The 14,996-nt window shown below is 46.4% G+C and overlaps 1 protein-coding gene across 1 annotated transcript; it reads right to left on the reverse strand.

Moving 5' to 3' along the window:
• Positions 1–290: 290 nt before the first annotated feature.
• On the reverse strand, positions 291–9,675 carry LOC146175858 (D-beta-hydroxybutyrate dehydrogenase, mitochondrial-like). The gene is made up of 3 exons (XM_084582217.1): positions 9,011–9,675; positions 3,163–3,521; positions 291–1,899 (listed from the first exon to the last, which is right to left on the reverse strand). Exons 1-3 carry the CDS (start codon positions 9,333–9,335, stop codon positions 1,585–1,587), a joined length of 999 nt encoding a protein of 332 aa, XP_084438343.1. The 5' UTR covers positions 9,336–9,675; the 3' UTR covers positions 291–1,584.
• Positions 9,676–14,996: the final 5,321 nt, after the last annotated feature.

Consider the following 14,996-nt stretch of genomic DNA (forward strand, 5'->3'; position numbering starts at 1 on the left):
CTGTGCCCTATCGCAGTGCTCTCATTCTGTCAGTATTCATTAAAGCACTCGGAAGAGTATCAAGACATCACCGCCATCATGTATAGACTATCACAGTGTCTGAAGATGCAAAGCAGACCCTCACGTAGACTCATACCTTGATTGTAGAAAAGATTACGGGCGCATCTCTGGTAACATCCTTGGTCCACATGTCCCAGAAGTGATCAGCACGCAACTGCATTGTACTCTTCTATGAGCATACTTAAAGCAGGCTGTAGATGATGAATGAGCAGGGAAATTCACTATGCACTAGAAACGTATGTTTATTACCGTGTTCCCCAACCTGGACAGTGCACAACAACCGCGGGTAAAGACACGCACACGAATATGAGCCTCCATTTTGCTAGACTAAATTGACTGCCACAATGGAGGCTTTTCAGGGCAAGCAATTACAGACATCTCAGTAACCAGGCGGTTGTTTCCCCAGTCTTTGCTAGAGATAACAGATTGCGAGGCTGCAGGGTACACGGTCATAACTGATCATCTGAGATTTAAAAATATGCGCCGTATAGCGCCGCCATCACGCGCTCTATCGTACCCAGTCGACTCGCTCGGGCAAGTTAGGTGAATACTATATTACGTCCCAAAGACTGGACCGGTTATGTGGGACGCCATAGAGAAGTGTCGGAAGTTATTTAAACCATCCGGCGTTGCTCGTAACCAAACTCCTTGTGCATAAGACATTATTATATCAATCTAACCAATGCAGGAAATCCTAGTTTAAAAAAAAAAAACACGTTAGCGCTGTGCTCAGAAGCAGTATAGGCGCTCACTGTCATGGGTTCGGAATAAAAGACAACACTATGTGCTTGAATAAAAAAAAATAACATGCCCTTGAGAAAACGACTCAGAGACACAAAACAGACGGAATATTCGGTTACTGCCTCTTCAATAGTTGTAGAATTACACACAATCTTTCCCTTCTCTACGAGGCATTCCGAGACAATCATCATTGGATGAGGCCGCAGGTGATGTTAAGCGACGAGGTGCAACACACGAAAGGCCCGGAGCACAACACCTGCTCACAGGGTTTGGCACAGTGCTCTGTACACTCACTAAAGTTCAAACTTGTGACCCAGCCAAACGATTCGTCACATGCTTGCGGGCATAAGCATTTACTTCATCACAGCCGACATAAGAGAATGTCGCCACAAAACAGTTTTTTCCACGGGTGGGCAATTACTCCTCATTTCAACGAGAAAACAAAAAACGGCAAGAGATCAATGCAGCTTTACAGCGAAAACAAGAAAAAGCCGGCAGCATAATCGTCGCTGACCACACGTTATATAGTGTCTAAGAGCACGTGTCATCTTGCTTAGCGCTCCGAACGGAACGCCAGCTAACGAAGCAACCGTAACTAATGCGACGGTATTTTTCTTGTCACCGGTCACACAGTCAACAAAGAAAGTGCTCAGTGAGTTGTCGCCAGTTCTGTGTCATCTATAGAAGACAGGCAGTGTCCGCTCAGCGGACAGGCGGTGAGGGCACATCCACTAGCGCCGTTAGGTGTGAGAGTCGCTCACTATACACAAGCTTGATGAAAGACTAGCAGGCCTTCTTGGCGTGCTGCACTCCAAGGCGCTTGACAACGGTGTAGAAGAGCCCCATGATCGCGTCCGACAGGACAGTGGGCAGCACGGATAGCGTGCGCAGGAAGACAGCCCACAGCGTCTTGTCACTCACGTAGCGAGCCCGTGGCCGCGGAGCGCCCAGCGCGTGTTCCACGTGGCCGAACACGGGGCTATCGTCCAGCTGCGGCGGCGACAGCATTCCACCCCGGGACACCCAGCCGCTCATGAAGCCCGCCATGTTCAACCGATGCGCGGCACGCTGCTCCTCGTCCATGCAATCCCACATGTCCTGCAGTTGCAACGGAACCGATGCTCCAACTCTTCCGCAAGGTATTTTATAGTGATGATAATGGGGTTAGTGACGATAGTAATAGTACTATGTTAAAACAAGACATTACAACCATATCATTTTGGGTTGTTAATATGCTGGCTGAAACATCAGCTTATTAGCGCTATCTTCTAAGGAAGTGGACATGTTAAACAGTGGTGAACATCGATGATCACACGTGCGGATATGAGACATTTTTTTTTTTTAGTACTTCACAAGTGCATTTCTGACAAAGCGCATGCGCGCATGCTTGATGCCTTCCTGCGTTCTATCCAACAAACGCAGTTACAAGCTCAGCGCCGAGTGTTTTCCTCCATCTTAGCCCGATGTCCCTGCGCTGTTTTATGAGAAACACACAACCAACTTGCCCAAACTGTCGTTCATACCTATTAACATGACTGTAGCGAATTTCTCTGGGAATCTTATAGAGAAGGTTCGATGATGCTTTCACCTTCCCATCTCAAAACATCTACCTGAGTTGGCAACTCCTGCAAACTCGGAGATATCACGTGATCCCGTGACGTCACATAACCCGCCGACCAGTCAATGTCTGGCAATTTCACCTGTCAACTTGCACCTGTCAGAGGCACGCTCATAATTAAAATAACAATACAGTAAAAATAAAACAATAATGCGTTAAAATAACACAGTATACTCTCCTTAATTCGAATTTGCGATTTATTGCTCTAAACACCCGTCGTCCCGCTGACATAAAGCATTCTGAGAGAAGTCCATTCGGAAGCCTTCATAATCTGTCGCATTCGAGCTCAATTTATTGAGTTTCGGCTTGCTGCAATATTAATAAACATTACTTGCAACCTGCAAGTGATAACATTATGCTGGAGATCACAGTAATGACACCGACTATGAAAGCTTCACAAGCGGCGAGGTCCCGCGCTTCCAGCTTCTAGCAACGATATAAGTAAGTATGCACACAGCAATCACCCACACAGAAATAGTACAAACAGAACAAAGGCGCAAGAATCGATGAAAAAAAAAAAAAAATAAGTTGATATTACACTGTTTCGGAATTCACAGTCAAAGCAAACACGAACAAAAACCGCAATACAGACATGGTCAAAATAATGCGTTGAAAAGTGGGATGCCTCTTAAGCAAGACGCAAATAATTACTGAAAAGGGCATGCAATTTCCTAGCGAAAGAAAGTTCGACTATTACGTTCGGGAATTACCAACCCAATGTCACTGCTGTGGCATAGAAATACCTTGGCGTCGTTGGCCTGGCGGTCCATAAGCGCGGTGTGCTTGACCAGGTCCCCCGGTCGAACCACGGACACGTACGCTCCGTGGCGGGCGAGCTCGACGCGCAGGCAGTTGCAGAATGACTCGAGCGCCACCTTGCTAGCGCAGTAGGCGGCCATGCATGGGAATCCCGAGACGGCAATCACCGTGCTCACCACTACCAGGCGTCCCTTGGAGCGGCGGATGAAAGGCAGGCACGCCTTGGTGAGCCGCAGGGTGCCCAGCAGGTTGACGCCCACGGTTCGCTCCACCTGCTCCTGGGTAAGCCACTCGAACTCGCCCAGCACGCATACGCCCGCGTTGTTCACCAGTCCCCACAGCCCTGCACCAAAGGATAAGGGTGGGGGAAAGGAAGAGACTATGTTATGAGGAAAGGAAGACACAGCAACCTTATCGCTCTGGGTGGATTTTAGGCAGCCCTACGAAAGTTCTGAAATACCTTCAGCAGGAATGTCATTCACGTTTTTATAGCGATAGCACTACTTCATGAGGCCTAAATAGAGCGATAGCACTACTTCACGATGCCTAAAAATTTCAGGGGCACTTTGGTTCAGTAAAGTGCTTCCAGGCGGAAGCCTTCCCCGCCGCACTTCTTAGGCATTGATTGCGAGACCATTTGTGATTGACTAGAATTGTGACAGATACTGCGCCTTTTCTTTGCTGTCAACCAATTTTAAACGCTACTGATGCCTGCTGTACTGCGTCTGTTTCTATATATGCTCTGTGGTGCGCCGTTCGAGGAAGCGCCAAATAACAGGCGCCGCACGGACGCCTGGATCGAACGCCCGGCGGGGTCAGCTTCGTATATGCGTGGATCTCCTGGTGACTCCATCACCAGTCATGACGTCATGACCGGATGTTACGTCATTGTCACTTCCGTTTATTAGACGTGAGTTGATATTACGTCATGGTGACGTCGCATCCAGTCATGACGTCACCATGTAACAGCTATGGACGTCTCGAAACGTCTAACCATTACTATGACGCGCTTTCCGAATACTAGTTAATGTCTGGTTAGTGTTAGTTAAACACCCCTTAACTAGTAAATGATGGTTCGTGATAGTTACGATGACCTCTATATATGTTCCTATGGGCATCTGCTCAACTATTTTATTGGGTGGTTTGTGGGGCTTAACGTCCCAAAGCAACTCAGGCTATGAGAGACGCCGTAGTGGAGGACTCCGGAAATTTCGACCACCTGGGGTTCTTTAACGTGCACTGACATCGCACAGCACACGGGCGCCTAGCTTTTCGCCTCCATCGAAAAGCGGCCGCCGAGGTCGGGATTTGATCCCGTGCCCTTGGGAACAGTAGTCGAGCGCCGTAACCACTGCGCCACCTCTGCGGGGCTTAACTATTTTAGTCGTAAATTATCATGAAATTATCTTTAAAATACCTTACGTCATGTTCCGATATCATCCGATTGCTATTGATAAGTATAAATTTAATGGCGATTGGCATATGCCCATATAAGGCATGCACCCGAAACGCGGACACATTTGCGGACAACAGTATGAAGTGCATTAAAGGCTTTCTCCTTAATAGAGCGAAAGCCCTACTTCAAGAGGCCTAACCAGCGTACCATTCCCAGCGTCGTCGAACCTTGTGCTTCACCGTCGAGATGTGAGTGTGAGATCTGAATCTAGCCATTCAGGACCCTTGGATCCCAATTTAGACACTGCGACCATAGGCCACCCAGGCACCTTCTTAAGGATTACATAAGGGGGGCTATATATCTATGCTGCTCCTGGTAACTTTGGTTATATACATCACTGTCCCCCTCACGAGCGTGGCACGTGATGGCAAGGAGACAGAAACAGAGTTAATATACCCACCAACTACCTAAATGAACTATCCTACTAGTGATTTTCGCACGTTATATAGCCTACTAGGTATAGCCAAATGAAACCTCTGCCATATTTCAGTCATCGAGACCATATTTACTTGCGCTTGCGCAGCGCTGTTCACCGTTGAGGAAGGCATGGTATGGTACACGGGATTTGACCAGTCGAGGAGTCCGTATTATTTGTATAAGGAGACAGAAGAGATGAAGGGAGTGCAAATAGAATAATCATGATGTTTTCGCTGTGTTTAGCAGTATCTTTCATGGCGCTTATTTTGTTTTCGCTTTTATTTTCCTGGATGGTGCGGTCGCACTCCTGCGAAGTTGCACTTTTGACTTGTACTTCGCCTCCACGCATTTATCGCCCATGAATGTGTGAGACTCAAGAGTGTAGTACGCAGCGGTAACGCAAGACGAGGGCAACTTATGATTCGTGTGGTTTGCTGTGGCGCAGGGCCGGGTTATCCAGAATCCAAAGGGTTCAAATGATCGGAAGCCTTCGTTCTAAGGAGCCCCCGAGAGCTGGAAAAAATGGCAGATCTCGACGTGTGGCCCGAATAACAGTCAAATCATCATCTTCCTTATTTCCCATAATTAAAATCAGAACTTATGTATTGCAATGTCAAATGCTTCAAATGTTTCTCGTCGCATCGTATTCATGATCCTAATGCGAGCTTCATAGTTCGCCAGTCAGAGTACGAAACTTTGTACTCGCCAAAATAGAAAAAAAATCCGAATAGTTTTTGCTGGCTTTAACTGGTTTCAGTTGTTCTTAGCTGGTCCCAGTTGGTACTCAACAGGCACTAAAGATTTCCAGATGCCTACCAGCTGGAAGTCAGCGGTCTCAGTTGATGGCCAAGTAGAATCAACGAGTTTTAGCTGGCTTTCAGCTGGGAGTCAGCTCGTCATCGTCATCATCATCAGCCTGATTATACCCACTGCAGGGCGAAGGCCTCTCCCATATTTCTCCACTTAACCCGGTTTTGTGCTAGCTGCATCCACTTGATCCCTGCGAACTTCTTAATCTCATCCGCCCACCTAACTTTCTGCCTCCCCCTGCTACGCTTTCCTTCCCTTGGAATCCAGTTTGTTACCCTAAGCGACCATCGGTTATCCTCTCTTCGCACTACATGTCCTGCCCATGTCCATTTCTTCTTCTTAATTTCTACAAATCAACTGACCCTATCATTACTGCTGTTGAGATCAGTTGTGTGTTTTATTATTCTAAGCGTAAGCAGTGGAAGCTGTGACAAAAGCAATAAACTATTACCTAGAGATTATGAAGGCTCATAGCTGGCAGCCATCTCAGAAATTTGCAATGTTTGCAAATTTGCAATGTAATATTTTGTATGTGTGTGAAAAAGATATGAGGATGCTTAACCATCGCCAAGCAGACGCGATAGCATGGCTTCACCTTATTTAAACGTTCACCTTATTTAAAAGGAACGTGCGTGTATGCGAACGAAGGTCCGTCGCGGGTAGGCGGCAAGCATGAGCCATTAACCCTGTCGAAGCGTCCACCCTATGTTCAGTGCCCACCCTACTTTTTTCAACCGCCGTCTACGGCGACAGGAGCTCCTCGGTGGAACGAGCTGCATATGCTATTTCGTAAAATGCAAACTAATTGTGTAAATGCAGAAAAGGCGTGTGGTAAAGTACCTCATTCCGTTTTAAAAGTGCAAATTATGGGCAAAATGTTAATATTTTGTGTTAATAAATGTGGACAGTCTCTATAAAGTAAGTATGTATTACCGATTACTTGAGCGTGTTAAAACTTTTTTCTTGTGTTGTTTCAATAACGATGCTATTTACCACAGGCGCCACATTTTCGAAAAGATTTAGCTCCCCGCATTACGACAACGTTTAGAGTAAAAACATTATTCGATGTATTTAAGTCACCATAGAGAACCTAATATTTCAGTCTCTGGAAATAATACCTTACGCAAAATTCAATTCGTCTTGCTGGATGAATTCGCAAAACTATTAGATGATTAGTAGCGTATTTACAGTAATAATTTGCAAACAGCTTCTGAACAAGACTCATCTCTATATCGTCTGTGCTCACGCGCCAATCGTCCTGCGATATTGAATTAGGCAAGAAAATATCTACTCGAGAAATTTATTTTTCACGAACGCACGTTTTGATTTTTGAGGGAGGATGCTGTGCGTCCTGTCATCTCCTAGAATATCCCAGTCTAGATGCCAGCCTGTCTGTGTGCTTTGCGGGAAAGTATGTGCTCAGGCTATGGTCATAAACAATCCGCAATTATTCGACTGAATATGGCGTGTGTTCTCTGTAGGGAATTCTAAAACTCGTCACGTCTCAAACATGAAAGCAGTTGACGAAGTAAGGTAATATGGGGTTATAGAGGCCCTCTTAATTAATTTATTTTTTTAACTAGGCCTTCGCCACCGTTAATCCGGCGCTGCTGTGGCATCAGTCTTACTGCGCATATTCCAACACGCTAGCGTTCTACGATCGGCCATGAAAGGAAAACATATGCTTGACCAGCATGCGACTCGCAGAAAATCGAATGGTACACGCGCAACCGGTGGCTCGTCATCTGTGCAACGCTTCTAAAACGTTGGTCCGTGCCTTATTCAGCGCCGTTATTGTATCATGGACATGCTGGAAATTATTGTTATAGAGTTAATCGGTGTCATTTGTCGACGAAACCGTTCCTCTTTCTTTGCCGTGGTTGTATAGCTGCTTCCATCAGGTTAAATGTGCACAACTCACTATGACGATGTATCGAAAATTCGGGAGGTCTCATCCTGATGTTCAAAATATCTGGCCGAATTGTAACTGAAAACAAAATCTTGTTAATTAAAGAATTAAAGTAACTAATGAATTGATATTTGTGGCTTCTGCATGTAGCTAATTGAGGGAAGAGGGTGTTAGGTGCAGAGAAAAAATTAGTGAATGTAAAGCAGCTGTGGACATGAGGTGCCTAAGAAAATCTAATTGGCATGATCAACAGCAGCCTATCAACATTCACTACAGAACAATCAGCCTTACGATTGATCCCCGCCTGTGAGAGCAGCGGCCACCTTCCCTTCGCAGACCTCTTAATCTCATCAACCACCTGCACATCTGCTACCCCTGCAGCTACTTTTGCCTTCTCTCCTTCTCTTGGAGTCCAGGTTGTTACCCTAACGATCATAGGTTTCCTTGTCTTCGCACTATTTATGCCGTAAGCTTGTATAATTCATTATTTAGTTATAAACTGCAAAAGGTACACGGACGGTTTATATTTCAATAGTACAGGCCGCCAACATAAACTACGAATGGCGCGATTTCTACTAACTTAAGGTTGCTCTCATCGCTATAAACATTAAGGTCCTTTCTGCAACTAACAAAAGCATGGTCTGTCTTCATGTTCAGTACAAACCTGCATCATACAAGTGGGGCTACTTCTGATGTAAGTATCTGAACATTTTAAGGCTAGAAAAGTATCTCTTAGGACGCCAACATAAACTATGAATGGCGCGATTTCTACTAACTTAAGGTTGCTCTCATCGCTATAAACATTAAGGTCCTTTCTGCAACTAACAAAAGCATGGTCTGTCTTCATGTTCAGTACAAACCTGCATCATACAAGTGGGGCTACTTCTGATGTAAGTATCTGAACATTTTAAGGCTAGAAAAGTATCTCTTCAGAAAGCAATAACTTTCTTGTAGTCCACGCTCTTCCACTGCTCAGTCATCGATGAATACGAAAGTAGTATAATACCTCGCTATAGCCAACGCGGTCAATTTATTTACGCTTGATTAGGTATTGCCACGGAAAGTTGCATTGCATTGGGAGACTGTGCAAAAGAAAGGTGATGTTCACAATCATAAAGGAGGCAACTTCTCATTTCAATTAATCCTGGAATGCAGCTAGTTGCGAGTTCGGCTTTCAGGAATGAACAAATATTACAGTTCAATATCGAACAGCCTAGGTTTCATAATCACAAGAACTTACCTTTTTCACGCACTTGTCCCAGTTCGAGCGCCTTTCTTACGCTCTCATCGCAGGTGATGTCCAAAGGCAAGACCTGGACTCCCAGCTTGCTAGTCTTCAGGGCTCCCGCGCTGTCGGTATTCAGGCATCCCGCCAGCACCTCGTAGCCTGCTGCGTGCAGTCGTTCCGCGATCCGCAGTCCGATGCCCGAGTCGCATCCGCTCACCAGCACCCGCCTGCCATCGCCCGAGAAGCGTCTGGTGCGGAACAGCACACGGTCGGGTCCGAGCAGCCAGTCGTAGATGAGCGCAGCCATCCGTGTCACGAACTTAAGGATGCTGAACATGGTGCTAGTGTCGATACGAGATCGAAATTCTCAGTGAACTCCACACAAAGACACCGGGAGATTGAAATGCACCACCAAGGTCACCGCTGCAGGATTTGTCCAGACCTGCGTTAACACTGTCTTAGCTATCCTAATCAACTTTCACAAAGGTAATTACGAACTCAGAACAAACGAGCACTGCGGTCATCGGTATGGGCTTTCGGTTGTTTCCTTTCCTTGAGTGATTGACCTGATGGTGACAAGATCTTGGCTAGACAATGTTCGACCAAACGGACAACCCACAGCTGGATCAAATCACGCAAGAGAGCTGAATGGCTAATAGTTCACTCTGCGTTCTCTCCAGGACGCTTGTCGTTTGAGCTTTGTCGGATCCTCTTGGACGGACTGCGTCTCCGAAGACACTGGAGACTCTTTTATTAAGCCGCCCCTCCTTGGAGGGCTCTCGTGAGGTCTGACAGCGATACCGCGTCGACCGATAAGATGGGGCAGCGACTCAGTCATGAACGAGCCGAAGCATCATATCTCCTCCTTACAGGAAGGATGGTCGCGGGCGTGGACACGTGCCCTCGCGCTCTGACGACAGCTCGCGGTGAACGCGCTTTCTCGCGCGCCGGCTTTCCGCCAGCATAGTCCCACGCCTTATCGGCTCATCTGGAGAAACTTGGCTCGTGCATCTCATCTGAGTATAGCGCGGAAACAGTATAGATCTCAGCCGATGCTCGAGCAGGAAAGAGACTATCGCTTTTAAAGCATTAAAATCAGTTGCTGGTGAGGTTAGCAAGTTTTCGAGGGTCAAATGAATGCAGCTGGCAGGATCGGGCTAAATGGAGGGATATCGGACAGGAGTTTGGCCTGCAGTATGTATAGTCCTGACGACGTCGACAATGATGATGATGATGACGAAAGAAGTGGTACCTTAGTCTGCGCGAAAAACCAAACCTGCTAGATGTTTAGCTATATTGTTTCTATAGCTTTCTATTTTCGCACATGCTCGCAATTGGGGAACTTCCTCCTGCAACCTTTACCTTCGAGCTTTAAACATTCAAGCGGTTTTTGTCAACCCCGCAACCGAATAATGCTCTCGAAAGCGTGCTCGTGAGGGGCGGTAGCAGTGCATGCATAGGACTTGGCAAGCGACAAAATTTTAAGCTACATGGTTTAGAGAAAATTGAGACTAATATGTTAACTCCGCAGGAGCAATATTTGAATGCCCCATTAAGCAGTTTACCACATTAATGATTGCTTGGCGATTTTTAAACCGCGGCGGACATCTTTTGTGGGGTCATCGCAATAGCCCTCGTTTGTTCATGCACGGAAAGACACGCGAAGGTTTCATAGGCGAGCGCGCGGTAGCTTTCGATATCGTCAACGTGCCTCCGCCTCCCTGTTCACTCACGCCACCTACGCTGACGTCATGGAAAGTTCCCCTACCAACGCTGGTGCTGCGCTGTTGCTATAACGTACCTGACGATAGTCAAGGTTGATGGTAGCTGAGGAATTTTATTATTTCTATTTCGCCGATGCTTTATATTGCCTTCATGCATATCACGTGATCTCTTTCAGTGACTCATTAACACATACACACACTAGGTTCATATCTATCTTTCAATCAGCACAGTGCCGCCGAGGGCTGTCAGGTTCTGTAATCGCTTCGTTGTTGAGTTAGAATCCACTCTGATTAAGTTTCTCAGTTCCTTTTTTTCAGCTTCAACGCATAGGCACGTCACTGAAATCGCTCACCGCGGCCAATATAATGCTAGTACATTAATAATATTAAGCTTGAGCAAAAGCTTAATGTATTACTCACGGGAGAAACGCGATGTATTGTTAAGGTATACTCTGTAAACTCAAAGATAATAAAACAAAATTCGGGGGCGGCAGCTTTAGGCAGAGAAAAAAAAGTCTGCGTAGAATGGATGGCTGCGGATGTCGCTAAACAGGGTTGATTGAAGGTAAATGGCAGATGATCGCTTTATAAGCTTAACCTCGCTGGTGACAGTAACACTAAGTATTATCACAATCATTAACACGCTTTTATAACATAGAGCTACCCTCTTCACTACTGCTTTAATCCTGGGCTCTCGGGTAGGCTTACAGTAAACTGAGCAGCCAATGGTTAACGCCATTGGGATCTTCAAGTGTGATATGAGAGTTTGTACAGAAGTTCTTATATGTAGAGCAATATATTCTTAGACACAAAGTTCATTGTCTGGGCGGTGTCTGGAAATTATATGTAGAACGATATTTTGTTGGACAGAAAGTTTGTTGTCTGTGCATTCCGCCACGTTCGGACCGTGCTTGCAACTTTTCTACGTGCCCCGCCGCTGTGTTGCAGTGGTCCGGGCGCTCGACTGTTGTTTCTAATAATGCGGGATCGGGTCCCGGCCATTTCCGGCCGGGACCCGGCCATCGGGTCCCGTGTCATTTTTCCAAGACATTGCTGTCATGTACGAAAGTAATACGAACCGCGTGCCTCTGTGTTGTGCGGTGAAGCCAACAAAAAAAAAAGGTACAAGCGAGATAATCTTTCTTTACCAGATGGTAAAAACTGTTCGATCGGGAGGAACAAGAATAGCGCAGCCGCATTCCGCTATAACGAAGCAAAGGCAACAACGAAAAACATCGCGGTCTCTTGGACGTTGTTATTGGGTTCTACTGCACGTACAACATTCCCCTTGTCTATTCCAAATACTGAGAGATCACTTTTATCCCAGCAGACTCGCAGCAAACCGCACAACTCGCGTCTAATCTTTGTTTGTTTATATTACCATATTACCCAGTAGAAAAAAAACTACAGAACTGTGTCAAAAATACGACAAAATATTCTGTAATTCTGTCGTAAACGTCAGAATTAATTTGTAGGCCGTCATTGCACCCGCCACCGCTTCGGTGGTGGACGACGGCTGTTGTTGCGGCGCGCGTCCTCCCTCTTCTTTTTTCTTTCTTGTCTATTTTCTCTTCTGTCCGCCCCGCCGGGGTGGTGCAGTGGTAAGACGCCCGACTACTGTGCCGGAGTACCCGGGTTCGAACCCGACCTCGGCGGCTGCGTTTCGATGGAGGCGAAACGAAGAGGCGTCTGCGATGTCAGCGCACGTTAAAGATCCCCAGGTGGTCGAAATTACTCCGTAGCCCTCCACTGCGGCTCCTCTTTCTCTCTTTCCACTTTCACTCCCACCTTCCTCCCTTCCCTTACGGCGCGGTTGCAGTGTCCACAGAAAACAAGTGAGACAGTTACCGCGCCTTTCCATTCCTATAAAATAAATCAGTTAAATCAGTTTTTCTCTTCTGTCAGCACGAGGCAGCGGAGGTGGCTCTGCAACAGAGCCAGTAGCAGGCCCGTGCATTTTCTTTTCGTTCTTCCTACAGCCCCGACAACAACAACAACAACATCGCACAGCAGCACGCAGACGCCTATTTTTTTCGTCTCCATCGTAATTTTGTTGTCCAGTCGACACATTCGTTGAAAGGCAGACAATTGGAGATGCATATGCCGTCTGCTCAATTTCCTATCGCAAAATGATTCTCACTTGAATAATAGATGCATGCGGAATTGGAAGCTAAATGGTATGACAACTAAGAAGGTGCTGTCCGAAGAACGGCTGCATAACAATTTTGATGCGAAAATTGACTACAAGTGGCACCACATTGAGGTTCGTTATCGGTGACCATCAGAATAATATAGTTCGCCAGAAGAGAATGCACTGGTGTCTCTTGTAGCGGACCGAGTCCTAACTTTTTGGTATGTGCAACGTGATCACTTGCTCTTTTGATTGTCATTTGTTAACAACATTTAATTTGGTGGGTGTTGTCTTCTGGTTGCCATCCAGCATTGTGTCCTGTTTTCACATGATTGTATTAATCCCGTGCCATGATGTTGACGGGTTTGTTTTGCACAGCTGGACCTGACATGTCACCTTCGGGTGCAATAAAAAATTTTCTTTCGCCTTTTTTAGAACCCCTACCCCTTCTATTGTTTTCCACTCTCTGGGGAATCATGTGTTTGAGTTTATTACGTATATGTACCCTATAGTGTTTTGAAGCGAAAAGCTTCACTACGAGGGTCAGAGCCGAGCTTCGCGTATGCCGTATGCGGTATGCCGCGACCGAGTGACGTCACAGCCAAGGCCAGCTGCGCAGCCACCTCTCCAAGTTCTGCCAGCGTTGCAGATGCAAATAGGAACCCATGCATTTGGAGGTCACCGCAACTATCACTAACCATCACTTAGTAGTTAAGGGGTGTTTAACTAACACTAATCAGACATTAACTAGCACTCAGAAAGTGCGTCATAGTTAACTATCACTAACCAATAGTAATGGTTAGACGTTTCGAGACGTCCATAGCCGTCACATGGTGACGTCACCACCAGTCATGACTGGTAGTGACGTCATCAGGAGAGACACGCATATATGAAGCTGACCCCTCCGGGCGTTCCATCCCTGTGTCCATGCGGCGCCTTACATTTGGCGCATCCTCGAACGCCGCACCACAGAGCATATATAGAAATAGACTAAAAAATAGTTACGTCCCTCAATTAGGGTGAAGTCAAGGATGTGACGTCACCCATCTGACGTCAGCTATGAGAACCAAGCGAGAACGAGTGCGCTCCAACGTCGCCGGGCGGCGCTTCTTGCTTTCCGCGAGATGCTGCGCCTTTCTTTTCCTGTAAACAAATTATAGAAGGCCGGGGAACTTAGACGCGGTCGACATGGAAGCAAAGGAGAGTTTAGCTGCAGGCGAACTTCACAGAAGACTGGAGAAATTAACTTCTGATCCCGAGGTAGTCACTGCTTTTCGCTACGTATATCCAGGCATAGCATAGCAGAGCGAAGCCATCTTTCATTTGTTGTATAGTGATTTGGTCTGTGAGTAATGTGCGTTTTTCTATGTATGTATGTACCCAATAAATTCTCTTTACACGCGTTTGGTAACTTTTCATGGCCACGTTGTTTTATCTACCTGGCGGGGGCGCGCCGCACTCCTTGGGAGGGCAATGTACTCAGCGCTGCAGAGACTTCCTCATATGGAAATACCTTGCGGAACAGTTAGATGCAGATGGGGAGACAGTTTCTGCGGCGCTGGCACTCACGGTACTTTATCATCCGGCCGGCCGGGCTGGTCATGCCGGCACCTTTATGTTGAAACGTTATTGTTTGAACTGTATTGTGTTGTATTATAATTGTATTATATTGTGTAACCATAATGAATTGGATTGTGTAACGTACTAAGTTTGTACGGTACTGCAGAATTGGAGTGAATTATATAATGTGCTAGACCCTACCATATCTAACACATTTGGGTGCTTGTATCCTTTCAAGAACCTTTCTGTACGTTTTGTTTGGCGAAAATAAAACTCTGTGTGACTACGTGTTCCGTCAGTATCCAAGAGCGACAGCTAGGAGGGAATGATCGGAAGATAGTTCCACGATTCTCTGTAAAATTCCCTGACGGGTGCAGTTATCTCTCTCTCTCTCTCTCTCTCTCTCCAGTCGTCGTTTCGGTGGCTAGACAACGGCTGTTTTAAGGCCAACTTTATGGGTGCCATAGAGTGTGGACAGATTTTCGTGCAATATTTTACACCTAAAATACTGTTCATCGCCTCAAGGTTAGCGTCTCTCAGACAGTGCGTCTCATACGTCGTATCGCTAACCGGTATTCGAGTA

Source organism: Amblyomma maculatum, chromosome 10, assembly GCF_055883805.1.
Source record: "Amblyomma maculatum isolate TAMU_Amacu chromosome 10, ASM5588380v1, whole genome shotgun sequence".
NCBI lineage: Eukaryota > Metazoa > Arthropoda > Arachnida > Ixodida > Ixodidae > Amblyomma > Amblyomma maculatum.

Coding starts and splice junctions, on each gene's coding strand:
- LOC146175858 (XM_084582217.1), bottom strand. CDS start 9,335: ATGTTCAGCATCCTTAAGTTCGTGACACGGATGGCTGCGCTCATCTAC. Junction 3,522..9,010: donor GGGACAAGTGCGTGAAAAAG/GTAAGTTCTTGT, acceptor CCTTTGGTGCAG/GGCTGTGGGGACTGGTGAAC. Junction 1,900..3,162: donor GCCAGGCCAACGACGCCAAG/GTATTTCTATGC, acceptor TTGCAACTGCAG/GACATGTGGGATTGCATGGA.